Genomic DNA, 24,689 nt, shown 5'->3' with positions numbered 1-24,689 from the left:
AGGGGACTTTGCTTTTCAGTTGAAAGTGACCAAAGCTGTTGCAACATTACACACAATAACTAACTGTCCATTTTTAATCATTTATTCATCATAGTGTTCACAATGCTGCTTTTTTTTCTCAAAAGAGAAATAATCCCAATACGGTAATTGAAAACAGCTTTATTACCAACACAACCAATACATTCGTTGAACTATAAACACAGGCCTAAAGCTTAAGTGCTATCTTTAGAATAAAAGCCTAAAAACAAATTGAGCATTAAGATAATTTAGAAGGAAGGCTAGTCAAGTAGATTTTTATTTCTACCTCAAAGAGAGAAGCAACACAAGCAAGAATACCATAACAACAGCAAACAAAATAAAACAATGCAATCCTTTCTGGTGGTTTGTTTAATTTGAGCTAAATTAGCAGAACGTAAAGAAGTTGCACATGCACTAAACAGTGATTTCTGTACCTCATGAACCTTTATCACCTTTATGTTTTCACATTAAATTTTATTGTGGGTCAGATTTTATTATTGTAGAATGTTGGTGCAGCTAAACGGAAGAGTGCTTCTTTGGGATCAACATAAGACATTTTAAACAAATATAGGAGAAAAACACCTACATTCTAGACTCACTATAAAGTTTACTCAAATTAGTGTGCGATAATAAATAATAAAAGCTAGAACTAAAACACTGTAAGAGAAAATCTTGTGTTTAGTGCTTCTTATTCAGCAAGTAGGAGGAACACCAGAGGTTTAGCTTTTCGCACTGCATCACTGTTTGCTGGATTTTCAGCATTTAAGAATTTATGGAGGAGATATAAAGGTGCCCTTGGTGATGTTTATTGTTCTGTTTGTGAGGTGATTTTGGATGATAGTAGGATAGAAGGAAGGTTTTTACAAACGACCTTCTCAGCAACTCTTACTTTCATCCACAGGAGCTTTTTATTTGACTAAATCAAGATAAATCAAATGTCTTACATATCACCTTTCACAGTGAAAGGATCTAAAGGTGCTTTATATAAGAGACCCATAAATCACAATGCCTGAATTTATACAAAGCTGTATAAAAAATATGTCATTTGTTTTTTTTGCTGGAAATCAGATGTCAGGATAAATAGAGGTTATTGATTTCGACAATGCACCTATAACTAATATACATTTAGGTATGAAGCAAACATAGAGGCAGAGAAACGCTTAAATAGTTCAGATCACAGGTGTTAAACTACAGGCCTCTAGAGTTGGTTTTAGTATATCTAATTGCCATCAAATATAAATAACATAACTGGGTTGTAAAACTCCTAAAACTTAACTGCCTTAGGAGGTAATTCAGCCATTTTATTCAGTTTGGCAGACACATGCACTCTAGCACTAGAGTATATTAAAACTCTACCTATGGAGCTTTTTTTTACCATTACTTTCTTTAACATACAAAGTGTTTACGGATTAGTGCTTCTATGTTCCTTTTGCATGTCTGTTTGTCTCCTAGAACCCCAGCTGACCCTCGGAAGATGGAGCTTGGTTCTGTAGGAGGTTTCTTCCTGTTAAAATAGAGTTTTCTTCTCCACTGTTACTGCATGCATGCTTGGTGTAAGGGATTGCTGTAAAATCATACACAATGCAAGAAGATATCTAATGTTGCCATGTGCTCTCCAGGAAGAGCGTCTCTTGCAAAGTCAACGACTCAAGGCAGTCAGCTCATTTGAACCAATCTGACTGTATGATCTGTTTCGAGAATTGTATTCAATTCAGTTTGTATATAGATACTATTTTATATATAAAATATTAATAGTTAATGTTTGCAGAGGGATTTCATGCAAACTGACTTAGATCATTTGCAAAGAAAAATGGGATTTGCAGAGCTGGCATAACCATTATCATTCTGAGGCTTATTAGTTAAGTCATATATTATCTTTCTCATAATGTCCTTGAGAGGGTTCATCATGCTTTTATTACTTCTATACTAGACTATTGCAGTTCTATCTCTATAATGGGATTACCAGTCTCCTCTCCACTGTCATCATCTGGTTTACAATTTAGCAGCAGGCCATCTGTTAATGGGGACATGATGACATGACATGAAATCATCTGAATGAAATTTGTTTTCCTTTCATCGGTTGCTTGTTTTGTTTAGAGTAGTTTTTGGTTTTCTAGTTTAGATTTTAATACATATACTATATAATATCTACAGTATATGGTCCTTCATCTCTTTATCTCAGAGAGGGTACATCAACATATCTCCAGTAGACCAAACGCTTCTGTGTCTTTTGATGCAGATTTGATTGCTTATATTGTCAGATTTTATGTTTTTTTTATTTATTATTTCTAGCTTGTTTAATTTTTATGTTGTCTTTCTGTCGTTTCAGTCTTAAAAACAAATAGATAATTATGATAATGATAACCCAAGACACATCCTTACCGTATCCTACTCCTGTTGCTCTGTAACATACAACTCTTACAACAAACTGTGGAAAAAGTTCATGGGATATAAATACTGCAAAGCACTTCCTATTTTGTAATACTTCTATTAAATGAAAACAATCAGACCAGGTAAAACATCTCAGTTTGAAGCAATAGATTCCTGCAGTTTGCAGTTTTAACCCATTTCCACTGCATTTGCTGGAGGCTTCTCGCCCTTCTTGTACACACTCAGTGTCACATCAACAGTTTCCGAGCCATACTGGTTTCGCACAAAGATGCTGTACTTTCCAGAATCTTCCGTGGTGACCTGGTTGACAGTAATGGAGGTTCGCTTGGCCTCCTTAACGATGGTAAACTGAGTCTGATCAAGGATTTCTCTATCGTTGCGAAGCCAGATGATCTCAGGAGCTGGGTCGCCATCAATGAAGCATGTCAGACATAGAGACTGAGAGGAGAGCAGAAATGATTGGAAATAGAGAACATCTGGGATTTCATAACAAAAGGTGTTCTCTGACAAAGCCTCACCTTGCCTTCCATGATGGCTACAACATCTGGAAGACCTTTAATCACTTTGGCACGATCTGGAAATGAGCAGAAAAAAATCTCTGAGAATAATTCAAAATGAAATAAACAAAGGAATTTCATAGAGTTATCACGTGGGACTTACTTTTTTCAGCAAATGCCTGTTGCCTAAGGGAGAAATAAAACAGTCAGCTTTGGGATGACTCAACGCTGTAGCAGTACCAAGCAAGCTAACTCTGCATTGATCTTTTGTGACTTGAACTTTTTCATGCTTTCTTTAATTGACCCAACAATCAATGGAAGCTTTTTTCTGGGATTGCATGCACTTACTTTAACCTCTGGTGTTCCAGCAAGGCTTCAGCAAATGCTGTGAACAGATACAGGAAGATTCACAGAGATGGAAAACAATTAATGTTACCTAAGATGTTTTTCCATTTAGCATTAATCTATTTAACCACTGCTCAATGTCTTCTTACCTTCTGTGGATAGTTCAAAGAAACGTTTGTGTGTCTCTTTGCCATCAAACATCTCCAAGGTGTATTCCCCTTTGTCGCTCTCTGTTGGGTTTAAGATTTCAATCCAGACTTTCTGCATGCTACTCCCAGGCTTTGACCTGGCCTCCTGGTCAAGTTTCCTCCCTCTACAAGCAAGGAGATAAACACAGATCTACTGTTTATATTTAGTACATCGACCATACATGCTTTTCACTCTTTTCCCTCTTTATAAGATCTTATGGTACCATGTTGATGCCTCTTACGTTCAGGGCTTCCTTTAAATTTTCATGTCTCAGATTGAACAAGGTCAATAAATGAATCATCCATACAGACATTCTACCAGCATGAAGTTACTACAGGTCTGCCGGTTGAACATCCATGACATAAATATCCCATTCTAACATGTTTCAAAGGTGATCTGTTGTACTGAGGTCTGATGATCATCATCATCTTCAACATCACAATGAACCCATTGTGATGATCACGTGACCAATTTGGCAATAAACCTCATACTATAGACAGATATTTTTATAAAGGTATGGATGTGGTCAGCATTGATACCCTGGTAGCATTTCGTACGTGATTCTTGACTCGTACAAAAGGGCTAAAAATGAGGCAGAAGTTATCTCTCAGACTAACAGACATCCTCTGCCATAAATTGTTGAGTAAAGGCAGGACTGCTGGATGCTTACATACCCTTTATGACACATTTTGATCCTAATATTCACATATCATAACTGAAAGACTTGGCTGATCGCACCAATCTATAGTCTAAGCATTTGGTTCTAAGTCTACAGGGGTGACAGCCACTGTGCTGCTGCAGCTCAGAAACTAGGTGTGCTATCATATAGTAAAGTTTAGCCTTCTGCATACCATGGTGGTAATGAGTGGTTTGTTATATCATCTGTGAGCAGTCCAACCATGCTCCTCTGATCTCTGACTTCTAGAAGAGTCCCAATAGATCAGCTGTTTCCCAAAATACTCAGAGCAGCTCAACTGGTACCAACAGCAAAGTTCCATTTAAAGTCACCTAAATTCCTCTTTTAAAATAATCTAATTTTTCTTTTAAACTTTAGTTATCAACTTAAAAAACACAAACTCCTGTGTTGACTCATGTTTTGTTGTTTAATCAGTATTAGTTATTTTCCATCTAATATAATTTATTTGATATCAAAAACATTTTTAATGAAATCTTTCATGAAGATATTTCTGCAACAACAAAGTTAAAAAAAATTATGGTTAAATATCCCCTGCTCTTCCAGGAGGTGGTGCTATCCCCTTAAGAAAAAAAGAGTTTCTAAGATTAAGTAAACACAAAAGTATTAAGCAATTTTTGAAAAAGCTTACAAAACTGTTAGCATACAAAACTAAGCAAACCTAAACATCTTTCACCATTTGTTACAGAAAATTATAAGAATTGATCCTTTAAAATTGCATGATAATATTGGAAACATGAAATTTCTAAATGCTGTAATAATACATTAATATGCCAGGGTGAACATAATGCGTAGGGCCCTAATCAGTTGAATGCATATTTACTGATTCCATTGGATGAACTGGACTTACTTATTCCATCATTACTAGGTAAATATTAACAATATTCTAAAATTTATCACATTGCTAAATTAGAGAAGTAAAATCCTATTCAATGAAGATATCTAAATTTCTTGCTGTGGAAAAGCCATAAAAAAGGCATGATAGTCTCCCTAAGATAAACTCTTTACCCAGAAAAACGAAAATAGTCATTATGCCTTAGCTGCTGATTTGAACTGAGGCCTCCTCCTCCTTCTCCTCCTCCTCCCCATTATTCTATCCACACTGTACAATGCAACAGGGACACTTTCAATGATAAAGCCCTAAAGCACAATCCTGCCATCACTATACATGACAGTTAGAGCACTGTTTAGAAATATAAAGGTTAATTTGAACTCCTCCACTTATTCTTCTTTTAATTGGGCCCAGACAGCTAAATAATACTCTCAACTGAAAACAAAACAGTTTTTTCAAAAGGCTTTTGTCTTGTTCATGAGACCAGTGGCAGATTTTTGCTATGAGTGAAGGTAGCAGTTTTGAAGCAGGTTTTCTGCCTTCTTCATCGACATCTTACAATTAACGACAATGTAAAACTGGCTTCCCTAAAGGATAGTGAGACATGATTAACTTGACCTTTCAGCCTTTTCATTCATCTGAGAATGAACAGGCTAAAAGCAGTTTGTTAAACTCGTGTTAGGATGGAACAAACAGGCTATTATTGAGCTTTTTAAAACCATCTCAAAGCTCTTGGCTCAGCAGTTTTCACTGATTTAATAGAATTTAACCAATCAATTCAAATAAAAATAGTTATTCTACTTTAAAAATGTAATTTAATATGATTTAAAAAGCTAATTTGGCAAATCCGGTATGTATAAGATTTAAAAGTTAGTACCGTAAGTTTACATGTTCATAGTTTGTGTGTTAGTAAGTTTGCAATTAAATATATTCTTAAGTATATATTTCTAAAGTGATTCATGACAGTTTTTTGTTTGCTCTTCTTTGTGCAGCACATTATCACCCCAGCAAAGTGGATGTATGTGTGAAACACAACCTCTGATTGTGGTTTCAGTACTTTCCTTGGTCAATTCATTTTGTAGCTATAACTTTATTTATTGACAAATCAGCTTTGATGTCTTTGCCTGTGTTTATTACATTTTACTTATTATTCATCATTTACATCATTAGACACATTTAAATTGAAAAAGGCATATTAATACTCATTTTACCCTTTGCAATCTAGATGTTATATTTGATGTTGACACTGTTGGGATAAGAGAAAATCCACAAATTCAAATCACTGATTTTGCATTATCATTCTGCCTTGAAAAAAAAAAGAACAGTGGTTCAGATATATTATCCAAAAACAATGAGACTCATATGTTTATAATGCATGCTGTTGATAAGAAATTCACTTATCTTAAAGGTATAGTGGATGATGTTCTTTTTCTGGGTGGATCATCAAAATAAGTGGTTCTCCTAATTGTCAATCATTCTGGTGATATGTTTATATAAGGCTGTAGTACATGGTCATCCCCATTTTCACCTACCAGTGGTGAGTCTGGCATACTGGAAAAATTGCACATCTTCTTTTGGAAGTGAGCTTGTATGAGCGATGCAAACAGCAATTTTTAAACAAAGCATACACAAAGGGAAAAGGGCTCATGCACGCTCTCACACACTTTTAATAGTCGTCCTCTCTTGGGAGTGGGTACAGGGTTGTGCATATGCATTTTTTTTTTAAAGTAAAGAGGTCTTTTAAAAAATTCACCAAAATCTTTCACTATACCTTTAACCTAGAAAACATGCATTTCAAGACAACATGAGGAACCCTATATTTGAAGGAAACGCAAAAGTATCAGCTTCACCCAGGATATTTAAACAGAACAATGTTCTGCATACAGACTTACTTGAGGTACCAGCTTGTCTTCAGGAAGCTAATGTAGTATCTAAGGGAGGAGTAGATCTTGAAACCTTCAGCAGTGCTCTCAATCTGTAGCGGACCAGCTGACAAGGCTGTGGACAGGATTTTAGATTATTATTAATTTTTTATTGGCACACATTTGCATGTGGCTTGAATGAAAAGGTTTAATTAACATGCCATTCCTACGTGATAACACAGGGCACCAATATTTCCTATTTAGATCTCACCGCATTGTTCACTTAGCTGCTGAAGAAGCTTGTCATATTCTGTAAAAAAAAAAATAGCAGAACCTGAATATTAATAATAATAATGGCTTCATTTGCATTATGGCTGGATGAATGAATGATGAAGTATATTATTTTTATGATGAGATTAGGATTAACCATTGTCCAGAAGCTCTAAAGTGCTGACATCTTCTCCTCGACTGTCCGACACCACAGCTCTGTACAAACCAGCCTCTTTCTTTGTCACCTAAAGAAAGTCAGTTTAAAGTCAATCATTTAATAGATTTGGAAAAACAAAAACAGCTTATATTATCTATTATTTCCAACAAAAATGAACCCTGAAAACTGACGAAAGCATTTCTTTATACAAACTGTCGAAGCTCAGTCCATTAAATGTCTCTCATATACAGTTTATGAATGGTGTTCCTAATACAGGAAGACAAGGTAGCTTCATCTTTTTCCCCTTACCTGTGGGATTATGAGTGAGCTGACCCCAGATGTCTGATCATAATCAAAGTCTTTAACTTCCACACCATCCTTGAACCACTTTAAGGACGTGTCTTTACTTGTGTTTGTCACCTGTTAGTGAGGATATATAAATCATGTCACTCCAAGGAACTTAAACACCAGACAAATGAGAGTTTTCTCATTTCATTTGCTCTTTGTTGGTTCTAAGGCTATAGATTGGTCTTTAAAATGTCTGGCTCTATATCTGTGGTTTATAGTGAAGAGCTTTAAAGGGCCTTCAAATAGTTATTGTGAAATTCTCTCTTTATTTTGCAGTTTTTTAACAAAAATAATCTCCCCCCAAAAACCCTCTTACAAATGAGCTACTATGTTAAGATTAGTGTGAAAAACCTCTTATCTGTTTTAAGCTTCTTTTTATAAGCCTTTAAAAATCATGCAATGACAGTGCGAGTGAATAGAGAAATTGGCTTTTAAACCAAGTTCTAATTTATTAAGTTAAAAAGGTTTTCTATTCCAACCTGGGCCCAAAATCCCAGCTGCTGGCAGCAACAACTACAATAAAAATGTGTCTCTAACATACATACTAAATATTGATTTATTTTTTTTACTAAGGATCATGATCACCCAAACATTAACTTAAACAGGGAGACTTTGTCATTATTGGATCTGAATACAGATAAATCTTTATTTCTTGAGTAAGAATATATCCCTTTGGCCTGAAATTGAGAATAATAGTCTAAAGAGCATGAAATATGTTGAATAATTAATGAAAGAGAGAATAATTTCTAAGATCAGGGTTAGTACGAAAATAGCAGATTTTTCTCTCCTATTATAATCTTAGCTGAGCTGTCTTAAGAATCAGGACATTTTAAATGTAAGATGTAATAGTACCTTGCATTGTATAATTAATTCACAATCCTGGTTCACACTCCATGTCAGGAATTCCAGAAAATAAGGTCCTTAAAAAACAAAAAGCAAACAGAAAACAAACAAAACAGAATTAATTACTTTGAGCCACATAAATGATGACAGCAAAACAATTTTCATTTAGGACAAACAATAATTACAAATACAATACTATAATTATGCAAAACAAACAAAAAATAAAAATTGCAAAGTATCTAATTTTCAAATGAAAAACTGGGATGAAAGGTGTGATTTTTTTTTTTTGCATGGAAATGCTGTTACTGTGGTGAACACAAATGGCACCTGTACAAATTAAGTCAATTTGTAACAGAAACGAATTGCACTTTTGCACAGTTGTGCACAAGTGTCCGTTGGGGCACTGGCCTCTGTGCATACATAACAAATGGACATGAAAGGAGGTAAAAACAAACATTTGAGAAGAACAAAAATCTACAGCGACAATAGATGAAGAATATAGCCTTTTTTCTTACTCTGGCACATCTACTATAACGTTTTATTATTTTCTCCTCTCCGTGTTAAAATAATACAAAAAAAAAAACAGTTAAGGCTGATTTTTATGGGACAAAAACACACATGATGACAAATTATAACCATGGCTATATGTAAAATTACAGGAGGTATTTTCCTCTGCCGGTGTCTCCTTTTGTGTTCATTCCCTGTTCATCCTAAGTAATCTGTAAAATACCTTAAGTATGATTTAAAAAAATATTTTTTTATCAACTGTCAGTTTTTGTCATGTAAGCACCTCTTACCAGTCTTTCTCTTAATGTCCCATCTTTTCCAGTCAGCCAAGGCCAGTATCTCACGAAACTCTAATAAGATAAAACAGATTAGACTCTACAACACAATAACTTGCAAATGTATTCATTGCTTAAAATTGTGCACTTTATCATATTACAGCCATAAATCTTATATTTTATGTTTTTTTTTTTTTTTTAAAGAATTATGGAATAATATATACAGGGGTCTTCAATGTTTTCCAGGCCATGGAGCGGGGACGCCCTAATTATATATATTGTATGAAATTGTGTTATATCAAACTGGTCCTATAGTCACTCTATTATGGAGAAATGTAATGAAAGTAATTTTGCCCTGGGATTATTAAAGTATTTCTGATTCTATTTCCTCATTGATGGGACAGGTGTTGTGAATGAAATGGTGCCCTGCTGAAAGAGCTCCTGTGTGTCGCTGAATGTGTGCATTGATGACTGAAAGACATCTTCTGCCTCCATTTATCTGTTTAGTACAGTGTGTTGAATTCATGTTAATGTGGATTTAAAGACATTTCAATTAGTGGAAAAAACTGAAGGGGGGAATCTAAAAAAAAGTCTAATCAACGAAAACTTTTACGACCCCCATGCAGTACCTCTGTGGTCCCCCTAGGGGTCGCGGACCCCCTGTTGAAGACCTCTGATATATATAATAGATATTAGATAGATATTCCCAAATAATGCATATAGTTGAAGGAAAATGATCTAGTATATTTTGCCTTCCTTCAGGTAAAGCTTTCTAGAACCTGACTTTGAAGCAGCTTCAAGTCATTTGGGATACGTATGTCTCCATCAGCTTTGCATTACTAGAGACATGCAATGGGAATTTTGTTTTTATTTTCTTTGTAAAATGACTTCAACACAGTCACAATGTATAGAGACCATCTGTTTATATAAATCTATAAGTCTTCTAAGTTGTTCCTATTTCCTCCTATTTTATTTAGGTCTGGACTTTGACTTGACCATTCCACAATGTAAATTGATTTGAAACTATCAAGTCTAAACAGTTTTCCCTGCAGCAAGATGTTATACCGTCATGGGGATCTGAAATGTGCTTTTCTAACCACGCTGTTCTACATGTAGGACGTAAACGACAAGCAGTTTTTCTGTTGACAGATTTTGGGTTCTCTGCCATTCCTTTATAGTTAACTCTTTTTTCTAATAAATGTTCTGGTTCTGGTTGATTTTCTTTATATAGTCTGTCACTTTTGCTGCAGCCTTGTCTTCCTAGGTTTGCAGCTGTGCTGTGTTCTTTATAATTTCACAGAATTCATTAAAAAGCACTCCTCATAATGCTCAACGCTTTCGCATATTGTTTTATGACCTAAACCTGCTTTAAATTTTTCCACATCTTAATCTTTAGTAAAGCTTGTTGCTTGCTAATGCCTTTTAACAAACAGTAGAGGTCTCCACACAGCAGTTGTTTTTATCCTTAGATTATACTGCACACTGTTGGACTTTATCTACAAATAATTAACCTAATAGGTAACTGGTATATTCACTGGTTGTTCTGTTTTGTAATAATCTTGTATTATTTTGGAACCACTTTACAATTATGAACTACTTTGTGCTGCAGTATCAGAACAAAATTCAAATGAAATACATGACAAAATGTGGTTAGAATGTATAAAAATGTTTATAAATAGTATTGCAATAAACTCAGAATGCAAGTAGAGATCAAATCAAAATGTGAAGGATAAGTGGAAATAATTATGCTTCAAATATTTATCTGTTTTTTAAAAAAAATTTTTATATATGAATATTTTTCCATGCAGCCTGTCTCTAATGTTCCAGTCAATTAGATTTGGAATTTCCCAGTGATATGCAATGCAAGCAATATGACAAATTCTGTTCTGCAGAATAAATGACTCACTTTGATCCACAAAGACCAAAGTGCACTGGTTCTTGGCGCGCCCGTCCCTCAGTTGAGCGGTGTATGAGCCCTCATCTTCCTGAGAGAGCGGATCAAACAGTATCTCCACCAGACCTTTGGCCTTGTCGAAGTTTATCTTACAGCGCTGCAGAAAAGCAAACAAATGTTACTGAAGGCAGCGTTCATCAGCTCATAATCAGGCAGATCATCCCACATGCGGCTTGACATCCACTGTATATATGGCTTTTTGCTCAAAGAGAATGCAACATGAATCAGAGTGCAAATGGTCTGAAGTAACATCTGCACTCTGACGATAAAATATTTCTGTTTAATAAAAGATGCAAACACACAAACAAGCAGCGACACATGGGGAACAAACCTTGAACTCATTTTCATGGCTTTTATGTTCATCAAGCTAAGAGTGTGCCTTGCATGTTTATAGGCCTTGGTTGGTGGAAGTGATTTGTGATGTATGGCAAGCTGGAGGGCCCTAATCAGTTAAATGGCCTCAGCATTTGCATATCTCAACTCTGATCATTTAGAAATAATGTATAATCAGTGCTGTTCAGATGCAGCTCACATATTGGGAAACACTGGAACAAAATGGAAGCCACTGAATGTAGAGCAGTCACAACCGAGAGAAGCGACAAACATTCAGTGTCGTTCTCCGGCAGCCACCTCAGAACACGTTTCAATAACTATGATGGTAGCCATCATTCTTTTCCACTTTCTGTCACAACATTCATGTTTGCTTATTATTATTATCATTCTGTTATTTTTTTACAGTTCTTTTAAGGTCCACATTTTTGTGACTACTTTTGCTATAATTCTTTGCTGCTGTAACACAGCAATTTCCCCATTGCGGAACATTAAAGGGATTTACTATTCTATTTTTCTAATCTAATATATTTGTCTACATTCAGGTTATGTTTGGTTACACTGCTGCTGTTTTTGGACATCTTGCTTCATTTTCTTTTGTCAACAATACCAGTAAAATTATCCTTTTTTTTAACCAATCTTCTGTATCTGTATGATTTGATTGAAATGTCTGTAGAGTGAATTGGTGATAAAACTTGGTGCTATATGATTAACCTGAATTTAAACTGAACTAAATCATTTCTTGTTGCAAATCAAATATATGGGTTGTTTGCATAAGAATGAGAATCTAAAAACTTTTTTCCTTTGACCTTTAGCCGCTTCCAATGAGCAGTTTTCAAGATTTCAAATCAAGTTACACGTTACTGCTCAAACATTTCTAACCACCTCATACTTTATTTATACCCTGCATAATTAGATTTCAGACTTTTGTTTCATTTTCTAAATTGATTTTGATGAAATTTATGCAGAGTTTCTAGAGGTTTTCTAAATGTTGTTAGGCTGCTTTTTTACTCAGATAAGGTATATAGAGCTAATATTGGTCCAATGGTTGAATTAGAAGGTGTCAAACTAATATATAAAGGCTGCTAGGTGTTTGAAATGGTAACAGTTATATGTTGCAAAGTTTACTGTCACTTTTTTATAAAAGTCAATAGTAATGATAGATGCACCTGAACATTTAGTTGCCCTTTAGAAAGGTTATATTTTTTTTTACATTCAGTGTAACTCTTTTTGGCAATGATGCTTTTACTGAGTGAAAATATTCAAATGTCTCCATTTAAGCATCAGTAACTCTGCACTGATGCAGGACCTTATTTAAACTGACACTATTATTACGCTAAAGGTTCATGTTCAGTTAGGCCGAAGAGAAAGCGAGACTTTAATCATATCACAGTAAGGCAGAACATTTTGCTACCAAGTAGGTTTGTGATTTACCCCCTGAAATAAACAGCCATCTGTCATGTAAAATGCTGGATTTGGAAACATTAGCATCTCATAAATCTCCTAGTTAAATTGGTCTAATCACGTACTCTAACCTCACACATTTCTACGCTAGTGGTTCCCACTGGTTGCATGCAAAGGTCTTCTGATTCAATTTTTATGCCTTGTAGCCTTATTAAATCGTATGTTTTTGTTATACATGTTGATGTTGCTCTATTTGTTAAGAAGTAGGGAGCTTTGTGTATATGTACCATCATTATATCACTGAAGGGAGGCACATGTGCACAATGAATAGAAGTAAAAACAAGGAAGAAAGCTAATGACATATGGGAGCAGAAATAAAACCAAATGAGATAGTAGTAACAAGAGTGGAAATGCAAAAGAAAAAGGAAAGTTCAAGATCAGGTCAAGTAGCACCAGGAATCCAACATGGACGGTGAGGTCACCTAAAGCAGTGGCTAAAGCTGTGGAAGCATTTAGATTCGTCTGATTCATGGTTCATAGATTACACAACATTATTAATATTGATAGTAATGTTATTCTTAGGCTCTTAGTTATAGTGATGGAAAAGTAATTGTGTATAGTAACTAATACTGTTCACGTTTCTAATTTGGTAATATAAGCTGCTGGTAGATGGTGCACACCTATGTTTGTGTATACTGATCCCACCCAGTGTAAACATATTTTAGACTAACACTATCAGCACACACTTTTCATATGTTTTTTAATTAAAAGATGAATGCTTAGCTTTTTTGTGTTTATTATAATCAACGTATGTAGCTTTGTCCCTGAAGGCACACATTTAAATACAAGGAAAGATAGGCTTTTTTATGAATGGCAGCCACAAGAATGTTTGTGTTTGCTAATAAAGTGATTAGGACAATGTTTCAAAAACGATCTACGTCTAACACCTACGTCCACCTATCAAGAAGAACAATGTAAATCATTATTTCCTAGTATTTCTTTATTTACCAAGGTAAATCTTTTTTTTTTTTTTCAAAAGATCATTCATGTTGCACTAATTAAGCCTGACACGTTTAATCAGATGTGAGCTCTGTCTCCTTCACCTCAGGCGATCTTTCTGTCTTATCCACTTGATTAAATCAACTGAGCTCCCAGACCTTTCTGTAGCCATACTCACCTGTGCTTCATCTTCACTGACAGCGTCTATTTCCTAGGATGCTTATTAAGACACTAATTGCTGTTTTGGAATCATGCTGAGCTGTCATGAAGACAGATGCACTCACATTGCGATACATAGAAACCTGGACCCACTCAGCATGTGTGAGTTTCCTCATATTTACAACTTGAAGAAACAATGACAAACACTCAAATCTGATCTCAGCATTTTGGAATTTGACAGCACTGGAAAAACTATCTACAAATAAGTAAACATTTCTAGAATTAAGTGTATTTATATTTTTTGATCAGGTAAATGAAATAATTTCCCAATGGAAAGAGTATTTTTACTCTTAAAATAAGAGACATAGATAAAATGCACCTGAAATAAGACAATGCAATTGTGTTTTCTTATTTTAATTGTAAATTGTCTTGTTCCATTGGCAAAATGTCTCATTTACCTACTCTGAAATAAGGTCGCTATTTTACAAACTGTCATATATTATTGATAACACAGAGATGTTTTGATCACTGTTTGACTGCTTGACAGGTCAAATTTGCATCATAATAAATGAGAATATGGAGTGCAATACTTTGTTTTCAGCCTATTAAATTCAGTATATCAAAGTTTTAATCCGATTGTTTTCTCTATAATTTATAAGAAATACTTATTATATTAACCAAGAGCTCAAACAAAGTTTTTGCAGCTCTTCTTCCGACTACATTATCTGTTAAGTGAGAAACCTACCGAATTGCTGGACATTTCTCGGTCGTTGAAGATAAGACGGAGCTCAGCAGAACTACTGAGACTTTCGGTCTGAAGCCAAAGACGCACGCTGCCCTTTTCAGACACCTCCACCTGCCAGGCTGACTTCAGTGCAATTACTGCAGAGTGAAATCAAAGACAGATCACATTCTAAAACTCAGAATAAAACCATTTAACATAATCCAGCAGCAGCAGAAGAGATTATAGATGAAGTTTGATTATTCTTCTGTTAATCCTTTTTATTCATGCTCTTCGGAGGTGGTACGTACATGGATTTCTGACCTGCCAGCTGAGTTCTTTCAGATGTTCGAGATCTAAAAAATTAAACATGTCATTAAGTAGAAGCCAAAGATTAAATAATTTTTTAACAGAAAAGTGTGTGAATAAGGTGACATTGCAGAAGTTACTGTAGCAGTAGGAAGTGATTATAAATCCTAAGACCAGAGATTCCGCTTGTTGATATTTATTGGAGTACCTTCAGCTGTAAAATCATAGCTGGATGACAGATGAGGACAGTCGCTCATTTCCACAGTGTACAGACCAAGATCCTCTTCAGATGGATCTGTGAAGGTGAGAGCTGACCTGGTAGACAAATAGTCATTTGAAAAGAAAAAATTGTCGACTTAGCTTAACTTAATCTTATATCAGCAACAAAATCTGCAGGAAATGCTTTCAACCACCTGACTTTAAACATTACAGGCTAATTTGAAACCTCCACATCTTTTTTTTTTTTTTTTTCATGGACAAACAAAAAGTGGAACCTGATAGGAACCTAATAAGTGGCCTGTAATGTCAGTATCACTTATAAACTCTTTACCTGTTCTTAGCTGTTTCTGCTTTCGCTTTTTGGGAATCGATCGGTTTTGTGAAATCTTTTCTCCAGAGGAACTCACTGTCGTCACTCATCTTAACAGCCTCGTATCCCAGAAATATAAACCCTTCATCATCAACACCGATCTTAATCTCTTTGGTACCTGAATAAAAAAAAAAAAAAAGAAGCAAAGCAGCTGTCAAAGCGAGCATGGGCCAGTTAAGGAATCACCATCTAATGTTTTCCACTTTAATTTTCTGCCATAAAACTGCCACATCTTATACCCTTGTAATAAGATGCTCATCTTTTATGGTGCTGCTGCTAAACTACTCGCTGCGTTTCATTGCAGGTGAGGTGGTTACAAGAGGGTGACTACACTTTGTCTTCCCTTCTAGTTGCAAAAAAAAGTGGTGTGAAAACTAAAGGAAGTCACCAATAAGTACAGCTGGTCTTACTAGGAAAAAGTATGAAATAGTAGTTGCAGATAGCTTGACTTATTAACCAGTATATATCAGCTTTTTGTTTATTTATTTCTCAATAATAAGGAGCAGGAAAGTTTTTAATGTTTTTAATAGGAACTTAGAAATATTAAAACAATTCTAGTGGTATAATCTGTATTTAAGCTTTATTAAAAAAAGAGAAATGAATAAAACAAACTAGAACATTATTATAGCTGTAATAAATAAATAGTGGTTGAAATAATTGTTGTGTGATAAGAATAAAAAAAGCAAGTTCAGGCAAAAAAACAGGGAATACAATGTGTAAATACACTGAGAATGTGGGGCTTTTATTCATACCATCCATTCACTTTCTATACCCAGCTATCCATGCAGAGTTATGGGGTTCCAACCCTATTTCCAGAGTTAATATGCAGAAGACAGAGCTCACCCTTGACAGGTGCTCAGTCAATCACAGTGCAGCACAGGGGAGAACAGGACAAACATTAATGAATGTACATCCTTACTGACTCCTTAGGGGAAATTAGTGTGACCTATTAACCTAGCGTGCATAGTGTGTATAATTGGATCGTGGGAAGAAGTTGTAATACATAGCACACTCATGTTCAACTTTCAGGTACTGCTGATTTTCTTATTCATATCTCAAAGCAGAAAGGCAGAGTTGAACCAAGATTTTAAATGTTTGGTCCTTATTTCAAAAGTAATGTACACTTGCAGATAATCAACGGAAGATACTAAACATTATGAAGCATGGTAGTGGAAGCATTATGCTTTTTTCTGGGGTCTTGATTGAACTGGAGGAAAATCTGTTAAGAAATTAAGAAAGGATATTAATAATCCAAATGTCAGATAATGTAAGAAGAAAAAACATTAGACTTTAAACAGAAAGCCATGGATGAAATCAAATTTCATATTTTCTTCTTATTTTTTTTCTTTTAGCAAAACAGCAACTTGAAATAAAGCATACATAATGTATGGATCATTTCACTAGCAGGTTGTTTGTGCCTTTCAGTGGCCTAGCCAGACTTTAAACCTAAATCTTACAGAAAATATGAAGGTTAGTCTAAAAAACAAAAAACAAATATACAAAAAAGAGAGCTGTGGATGGAAGATAGATTTTAAAATCTGACAGATTTGGAAAATCTTGTTTTAAAAACAAGTGGGAAAGTTTATAGGCCCCTTTTCAAAAGTGAACCCAAGATAAACAAGTGCTTAAACAAAGGTGTGGGTTTTTTAAGCATGTGCACAAATAAAAGCACTTTGCTTTGCTTTAATTTTGTTTTGTTTCAGTGTTTACTTACTCTAATAGACTATTTGTTTACAGTATTTACCAGGCAAAGAATATATCTTATGAAAGATTATCTTTTGTAATGTTTTAAGAAATTAAGCTGGCCCTCACTTGACAAATAAAGCAATGAGAGAACAGCTGTGTTTTATTCTGACCTGGTTGGGTCTGAACTGTGACCGGCTCAGAGGGCAAGGAAGCACGACCAACACCTGCCTTATTAACAGCAGACACACGGAAGCGGTAGGTTTGACCCGTCTGCAGACCAGTCACCTAGATGCCAGAGGACGCACACACACAGAAATAACAGAATTTCTGATCTAAATCTTAGAAGCCGTAGATTTAGATGTGAACATTTTCTAATGAATGGGGTCAGACATTAATGATACAAACTTCTGCTTTATATGCTTTGAAGTTAAATTAGGCCCAGGCGTCAAACCAGAATTAGTTTGGTGCAACTCTCACCTTGTAACGCGTTTCAGAAATTGGTTTTACAGTCAGAATGGTCCAGTTGTCAGACTGGTTACCCTGGCTGGTTTCCAGCATGTAGCCAGTGACAGGGCTTTCACCCTCATAGAGCGGAGTCGCCCATAACAGCACCAGCGAACCGTCTCTCACCTCCCTGAACTCCAGGTCATACGGACAACCTGAGGACCAGAGAGCTGGATAAATAAGCAGTTTCAAACCAGAAATAAGTCAGAAATATTAGGTTGAAAATAAAACCATAGATTCTGAATTTACTCAGATTGACTTCAGTGCTGGACATAGAAGTCAATTTACAGAATGATTTTTAGTCACATTTAAATTATTGATGTATTGAGGAAGGAATATTTGCCATGATTAAAGAGGGGCTCATTTCAGTCAGACTGTTTCCAATTTTTGTATTAATGGCAAAATGCCGATCTGTGCAAGGAAAGAAATGGATTTCTCACTGAGTTTGGCAGGGTGAATCAGTATGTGGTTGTGGGTCATGTTAATAATACCAATAATAGAAATGTGTCATTTTAGATATAGGTATAGCACTGCCTTCAAATTCACAAATATTTAATTTCTGCAGGAAAGAAGCAGGTGTTTTTATTTTATGGTAAAAGCCCAGTGTGGATAAACAAGTGTCTGCCTTTTGTTGTAAAGATTAATCCTTTAAAATATTCTAAATTGCTCTGACTGCAACAGCTTGACGTATTATCGGTTTTTCCAGTAAACACTAATATGCTCCTATGTATTTATCTGCAAAATATGTGTTATGAAGCCTAAACCTGGAGTCCATTTAACTCTAAATGGATGAGAAGCAGCAAGTACAAAGAAAACAACTTGCAGAGAAATCTGAAAGAACTGTAGCTCAATGTTAACATTTGGCTCGTTTGATGTTAAAATTGCTTAAATTCAGAATCAATAATGGAATGAATACAGTCTTCGCAAAATACAGTAGATACAGAATAGAACGGTAAAAGAAAAATATTTTTGCTGTTGCTCAGAAGGAAAATTCAGATGTAACAGCAGTAAAATTAAATTAAATGGGAATATCTAGATTCTTACAAAGGTAAACAATAGCACCTGAATAAGACTGTAAAAGAAAACAGTAAGAGAACATTTATGACATAAATGAAATACTATATAACAGATACAAAAAAGTGCAAAAGAGTAGGATCATTTGAAAAAAATTTACAAGGTGCCCACATATATTTTAAAACTAGCCAACAGACTATCAGCAAGACAAATTAGTTGGGATGTAAACACTTATTAAGCTTGGAGCAATGGCCCTTGTAAAGGCTAAGAAATGTTTGGAGGAAGAATCTGCAGTAGTGCCTGTTTGGGTAACTAGGATGCCACTGATGGAGCTATCTGGTTCTGTAACAGTAATGTATGGATTCGGAGGCATTGTTCTAAAATGTACATTTTTCAAGAGTTCTTCTGTCTTCTATAATCTGCAATGGATGAAGAGGCCATTCTGATACAGAGATGTCTTTTCTGTTGAGCTTGGACATTAACTGCTTCCTCTCATTTGTAGATTCTGCTCAAAAAAATTATTCTTATACACTTTCTCTAAGGTGCACATTGTGTGTCCACTTCTGCTATACCCTTTTTCTGCTGTAACACCACAATTTCCCCATTTTGGGACAATAAAGGTATTTTCTATTCTATTCTCTTTTTTTTTTTGTTGAGTTTTTGCAGCACTTGTGGCTCGTTTTTTTTTTTTTTTTTTTTTTTTTACAGGAGGCTAACAGGAAACGGGGTATGAGAGAGGGGGAGAGACATGCAGCAAAGGACCTCGGTCGGATTCTAACCCTGGTTGGCCGCATTGAGGACTGAGGCCTCTGTGCATGTGTCCTGTGCGCTAACTACTGCGACACCTGCACGCCTCTATTCTGTTCTATTCTATTCTAAAAAACACAAAAACAGCGCCATAGGAGATTGCTGAAGTCACCACAGAGTCCCTTGTAATGTAGAAGTAGTCAGCCTTCTTAGCTAGTGGGTTCTGCTTTAAAATCAATCAGTATTGTAAAGTTTTTAGTACAGGTGAACTTAAACTACTTAAAAATCCACCATATAAACTTTAGCTCTATGTAGTTGCATGATTCACTCCAACAATCAAAGACATTGGTTAAAACTGCTACACACAGGTACACATCCTGATGTCAGTTCCATACGCTCTATGTACAAGTTGTAATATCCTACAATTGTTTTAACTAGAATATTAACAACAGACCCACTAGATAAATCATAATAATTTCCCATGCTTCTGTCAAGAGTGGCTTAAATAATTATACATTATTTTGAAATCATAGTTTATGTTTACAAATATAAAGCCTATACCCTTTTATTTAATAATGTGCTGTTAGTGTTAAATGGTTGTCTCTCATTATAAATCGCCTACTAGCATGATATTCAATAACAAATTACACATGAGCAAAGCGTGATAAATAGCCACAGCTAATTCTAACTCAAGGCTGTTATTTTAACAAATTTACTAGTCACTTAACCTCTAACCTCCACTATTACTGTGTGCATTAATGGTGCAATAAGTAAACAGCATATTATTATCCTGGTATTTCATACTGACCTGTTTATTTTGCTGTGAGGAAACTACATACACTATTAGAGGTGCAGTTTAAATTAAAGTAAAAATGGCAGCAAGTGGAAATGGGTTCTGCAGGTGATGGATGGTGTTTATTTCTATCTCCCCTCTCTACGCAGCTGGGGTCGAAAAACAGATTGTAGAAACTGCAGGGTAGCAGAATATTGACGGATGCTCAAATTCCCAAAGCTCTTAGGTAAATTAAACACTTTGGAATGGCTGATTTTAACTGTGGAATTCCTCTTTAATCTAACAACATTTTGTGGTTGTTGTTATCACTTTTGCTAGTGCAAGTTGTAAAGTCCAAAACTAGTTTAAGAAGCAGATGTTTTGCAACTTTCGCATTTTCAGTTAAAGGACATATGCTCTTAGTTTTATATAATTGATGTTTTGGTAATAAACTTTTAAAATAATTCAAGACGAGTTGTCTAGTTTAATGCAAAGCAACCATATTTACAATATACCATACTGTAAGGGAGTTTTTGGGCCGTAATATGTGTAACTCATAGCAACCCTGTTTTATCATAACATAAATGTTGTCAAAATTTGTGATTTTTCCCCCCACTCGTATCTTGAGGTTTTTAATGGGTTTAGACCCATTTTTAACATTGTTTGATCCTAAGCAACTAATGCTTTTTGCCTTGTGAAAATGTGGTGTTTCATTTTGGAGATAAAGATTGCATATCAGTAAATCACTTCTGGGTTTTTGGGGAAGGTTTCAGTCAGGAATGATCAAATCCAGTTCCCAAAGAGGACAAAATGCATCTGAACAACAACAGCAGCCTGGAAGATAATGACATTATAAGCACCATTGTGCAGCACTTTTCATTCATTTCCCAAAAGCATTGAAAATGCAAAAACAAATTGTAACCAGCATTAGTCTCTCTGATCACATTTTGGCTGATTTCATGTATTTATTGTTAAGAACAATAAATATAAGCAGGCTGGTGGTGGATTTCAGCTTTGGCTTTCAGGACAATCTTTTGTACAGATGTTCAAAACGTACCTCATTATGGCCCCAACTGCTGCAAAGTTTGTGTCCTTAAGAGGAAAGACTTTAGCTCTATGTAGTTGCAGGATTCAATTTTAAAGCAGAACTCACTAGCTAAGAAGGCTGACTACTTCTAGATTAAAGGGACTCAGTGGTAATCCTTCTTTACAACAGCACATTCTAACTGCAGGTCAATTTATTCTTTTAAATTGAGGATTTTTCAAAAACTTCTGTTTGGAAGACATGTTTTTTTAAAATAATTTTCAACGTATAGTTTTCTATTTGCCAAATGCAACTGTTGAACTTTCAGGTGAGGAGATATTTAGTTAGTAGCATTTCTTTTCTGGATTTTATGAAGCTTTAACCTCCACCTGGTTCTGGCATTGTCCACTTTTCACACAGGAATGCTTCACTGGCGTCAGACGGCTTCCCAATGCCGGCTGCATTAGCAGCAAAGACTCGGAACTGGTATGAATGTCCAGCTTTCAAGTCAGAAACCTGTAGACAAAGCAGATAAGCTGTTAAAAGATGCCGATGAATTTCATTGGATGTAAATACTTTTAGAGGAGTGAGAAAAAATGTTCACAGTATGTAAAATATTTGCCATCAGTGATATACACTTATCTGTATAAAACTAGCCTGTCTCAGTGCAATGCAACTGCATGCATTCCTCGTATTTAACTGCACTACTGTATCAATTATTTATTTTGGAGTCGAATTAAGTCCACCTATTTATTCCGGTTAATCTAAAAGCCTGCAGGCAGAGTGATGACTTGTATTGCCATGAAAAATCACATTTCCCCCACTATAGCCTCTTCACCTGAGAATAGGTTTTAAAATCTTCATCACATTTAAAAGCCTGAATGGCCTCGACTCGTCTTCATTCAAAGAACAGAATGTTCCCCATTATCCCACCAGATCTCACTGCTCCCAGACAGCAGGTACACAAATGATCTCTGTGGAAAAAAAAATGTGTTTAGCACAATTTGTTTAGTTTGCTTTGAATCTGACTTTGGTTGTTTTTTATTCTCTCTGTTGCCTTTATAACAATCATTACACATTTTATTTTCCAAATGTTTTTTTTTTTTTCTTTTCAATATTTAAGCATATTAATTTACTTTGTTTTGATCCGATTAATGAGTTATATTCCTCTTTTAAAACTGTAAATAAACTCAAGCTGGGTTTATTTATCTTAACATTTTAAAATGGAACCAAGAAAAAGCATAGAATAATTGCCTAGTTTCTGAATTCGTAAGAATTTTAATCACAAATAACCATAAGATTGTTTTTTTAATTTTTAAATGTCATTAACTCTTTTACAAATCAGTGTGTCAAAGTCGATTTTGTAAAACTGATTTTAAATAGCACTAAAAAAGCTTGACTGATCTTGATCAAAATGTGTTCAACTGAAATGCAAAAGTCCAATCAGGAAAAAAAAAAAATTCTCCACCTACAAACCTTCATTTTGTCTGATTTTAAAAGACAGTTTCCAAGTTTTAAGCTCTGATGGATCTGCAACATGTTTCTGAGCTCCTGAGACGTTACTCCCTCTGAATGGAGAGAGGATCCAGACCTATTGATCAGCTCATTGATCCTACTATTCACAGCCACTTAGACTCTAAGGGCCTTATCGCCTCTGTGAACAGCTGTGAACCTCTGCTGCCTCTGCCTATCTCCAGGCAACTAATTGACCAAAGCAGAGGTGAGCTTTTTCATAACAGCAGCAGCCGCTATCTGAAAGCTGCCACATCACACCTGCACCCTTCTTCATTTGGCACAAATCTTTTCCTGATGATACATTTTAACTGAACAACAATCAGTCAGAATGATGTACAGTCCAGGATGAAGAAGCAAGACACAGTGTGCTTCAATAAAACCTCTGCCACCAGGGGGCAATCAGGCTACACTTCACTGAATGAAAGACCTTTGTCTTATCCAGGGGATTGCTTTTCTTTTTTTAACACTGAATACGTGACCTGCTGTTCTTGTAATGAAGTTAAAAAAAAAGGCTTTGCCACTACATAAATTGGGCTGTTAAACTTATACTACTTTTCCTACTACACTAATGTAGACAATCCTATGGGGGAGGCCTGTATGGTACCCCTTTTCTCTAAAATTAGTGGGTTGTTAAATTTTTGACCTTATAGGCTATAAAAAATAATTAATTGCAAGTTATTAAAGTTGAACTATAAGATCAAACTATAAATAAAAGTATGATCTCAGCAGCTTTACATAAAAAGTAAGTACTTACTTTTGGATTAGTAGTCATTTGTATACAATATATTCCTACACACAGATCAGGTTTACAGATGGCAGAGGACCTCAGAATTTCTACTTTAAGGATCTTAAAGTAGAGCATCTGACTCTCTGCCTTAAAAGTCGACGTTTATTTGCACCTCGTCTGGATCCCTCCTGGTTTTCCCAGATATGTCCCAATTGGAGGAAATCCCAGGGAAGACCCAGAACCTGCCGGAGGGACTATATATCCACTCTGCCCTGGGACCATCTGATGGATCGATGCATGAACTGACCTGCTCCATTCAGCTGTCCCTTTTGTAAAACACTCTTTGCCTGTTTTTTTTTCTGGGAGGTGATTACATTCGGAGTCCTAAAAAGCTACATATGAGTGAGGTAATGAGTGAGGTAATGAGCTTCCTAATTCAGCAGTACTCTCTCCAAGATTATCCACGCTTTGGGCAGTTGTTTCTAACCGAGCCTTGCTTTAAAATAGAGAATATAGTTAATTTGTGAGATTAATAAAGTCATATCTTATCTTATCATACTTTATCTTATTTGTTTGCTTAATTATGGACCCTAACAGATCCGATTCCTTTACAGAACATCTTTATTCTGACTTCTCAGGTAAGTGGTGTGAAGGCATTTTATTAAGGGGTATCAGAGTAAAGGGGATTCATAAAAATATTATGCCTCACTTTGTAGGTGATTATTTTTGCAAAGCTCTGTAAAACCACTGATTCCTTTCATCCTAGTATTTCCTAAAGTTAAGGTGCTTGGTTGTGTTGTCTATTAGATGTAACCAAAAAAAACATTATGGATTTCTGTGGGTTAAACTCAGCAAAATTTGAAATAGATCAAAGCACTGTTTACATTTAAACTTTACATTTGACAGAGGATGAAAATTATATGACTTACTATACATAATAAAAAGCCTCAATCAGGAGTGTGTCTACAATCCAAAGCAAAGCTGCACCTCATCCTGGAAACAGATTG

The 24,689-nt window shown here is 35.4% G+C and overlaps 1 protein-coding gene across 1 annotated transcript in view; it reads right to left on the bottom strand.

Annotated features, from left to right (window-relative positions):
* Positions 1 to 96: 96 nt before the first annotated feature.
* Positions 97 to 24,689, bottom strand: part of LOC107085185 (myomesin-3-like) — a 74,702-nt gene continuing 50,109 nt past the window's right edge. Inside the window, exons 19-37 of the mRNA XM_015375391.1 lie at positions 21,830 to 21,956; positions 17,857 to 18,038; positions 17,550 to 17,664; positions 15,655 to 15,811; positions 15,313 to 15,419; positions 15,107 to 15,151; positions 14,820 to 14,956; positions 11,135 to 11,279; positions 9,244 to 9,303; positions 8,456 to 8,523; positions 7,565 to 7,675; positions 7,256 to 7,343; positions 7,100 to 7,138; positions 6,859 to 6,964; positions 3,401 to 3,564; positions 3,255 to 3,291; positions 3,070 to 3,092; positions 2,928 to 2,983; positions 97 to 2,847 (exon numbers count right to left, since the gene is read on the bottom strand). Of these exons, the coding sequence (XP_015230877.1) occupies positions 2,578 to 2,847; positions 2,928 to 2,983; positions 3,070 to 3,092; positions 3,255 to 3,291; positions 3,401 to 3,564; positions 6,859 to 6,964; positions 7,100 to 7,138; positions 7,256 to 7,343; positions 7,565 to 7,675; positions 8,456 to 8,523; positions 9,244 to 9,303; positions 11,135 to 11,279; positions 14,820 to 14,956; positions 15,107 to 15,151; positions 15,313 to 15,419; positions 15,655 to 15,811; positions 17,550 to 17,664; positions 17,857 to 18,038; positions 21,830 to 21,956 (2,037 nt within the window). The 3' untranslated portion in view covers positions 97 to 2,577. The remainder of the gene's footprint in view (positions 2,848 to 2,927; positions 2,984 to 3,069; positions 3,093 to 3,254; positions 3,292 to 3,400; positions 3,565 to 6,858; positions 6,965 to 7,099; positions 7,139 to 7,255; positions 7,344 to 7,564; positions 7,676 to 8,455; positions 8,524 to 9,243; positions 9,304 to 11,134; positions 11,280 to 14,819; positions 14,957 to 15,106; positions 15,152 to 15,312; positions 15,420 to 15,654; positions 15,812 to 17,549; positions 17,665 to 17,856; positions 18,039 to 21,829; positions 21,957 to 24,689) is intronic.

The sequence above is a fragment of the Cyprinodon variegatus genome, unplaced genomic scaffold, assembly GCF_000732505.1.
Source record: "Cyprinodon variegatus isolate N-32 unplaced genomic scaffold, C_variegatus-1.0 Scaffold6, whole genome shotgun sequence".
Lineage (NCBI taxonomy): Eukaryota > Metazoa > Chordata > Actinopteri > Cyprinodontiformes > Cyprinodontidae > Cyprinodon > Cyprinodon variegatus.
Note: the sequence above shows the minus strand (reverse complement) of the source record. Positions and strands in the feature narration are given on the sequence as shown.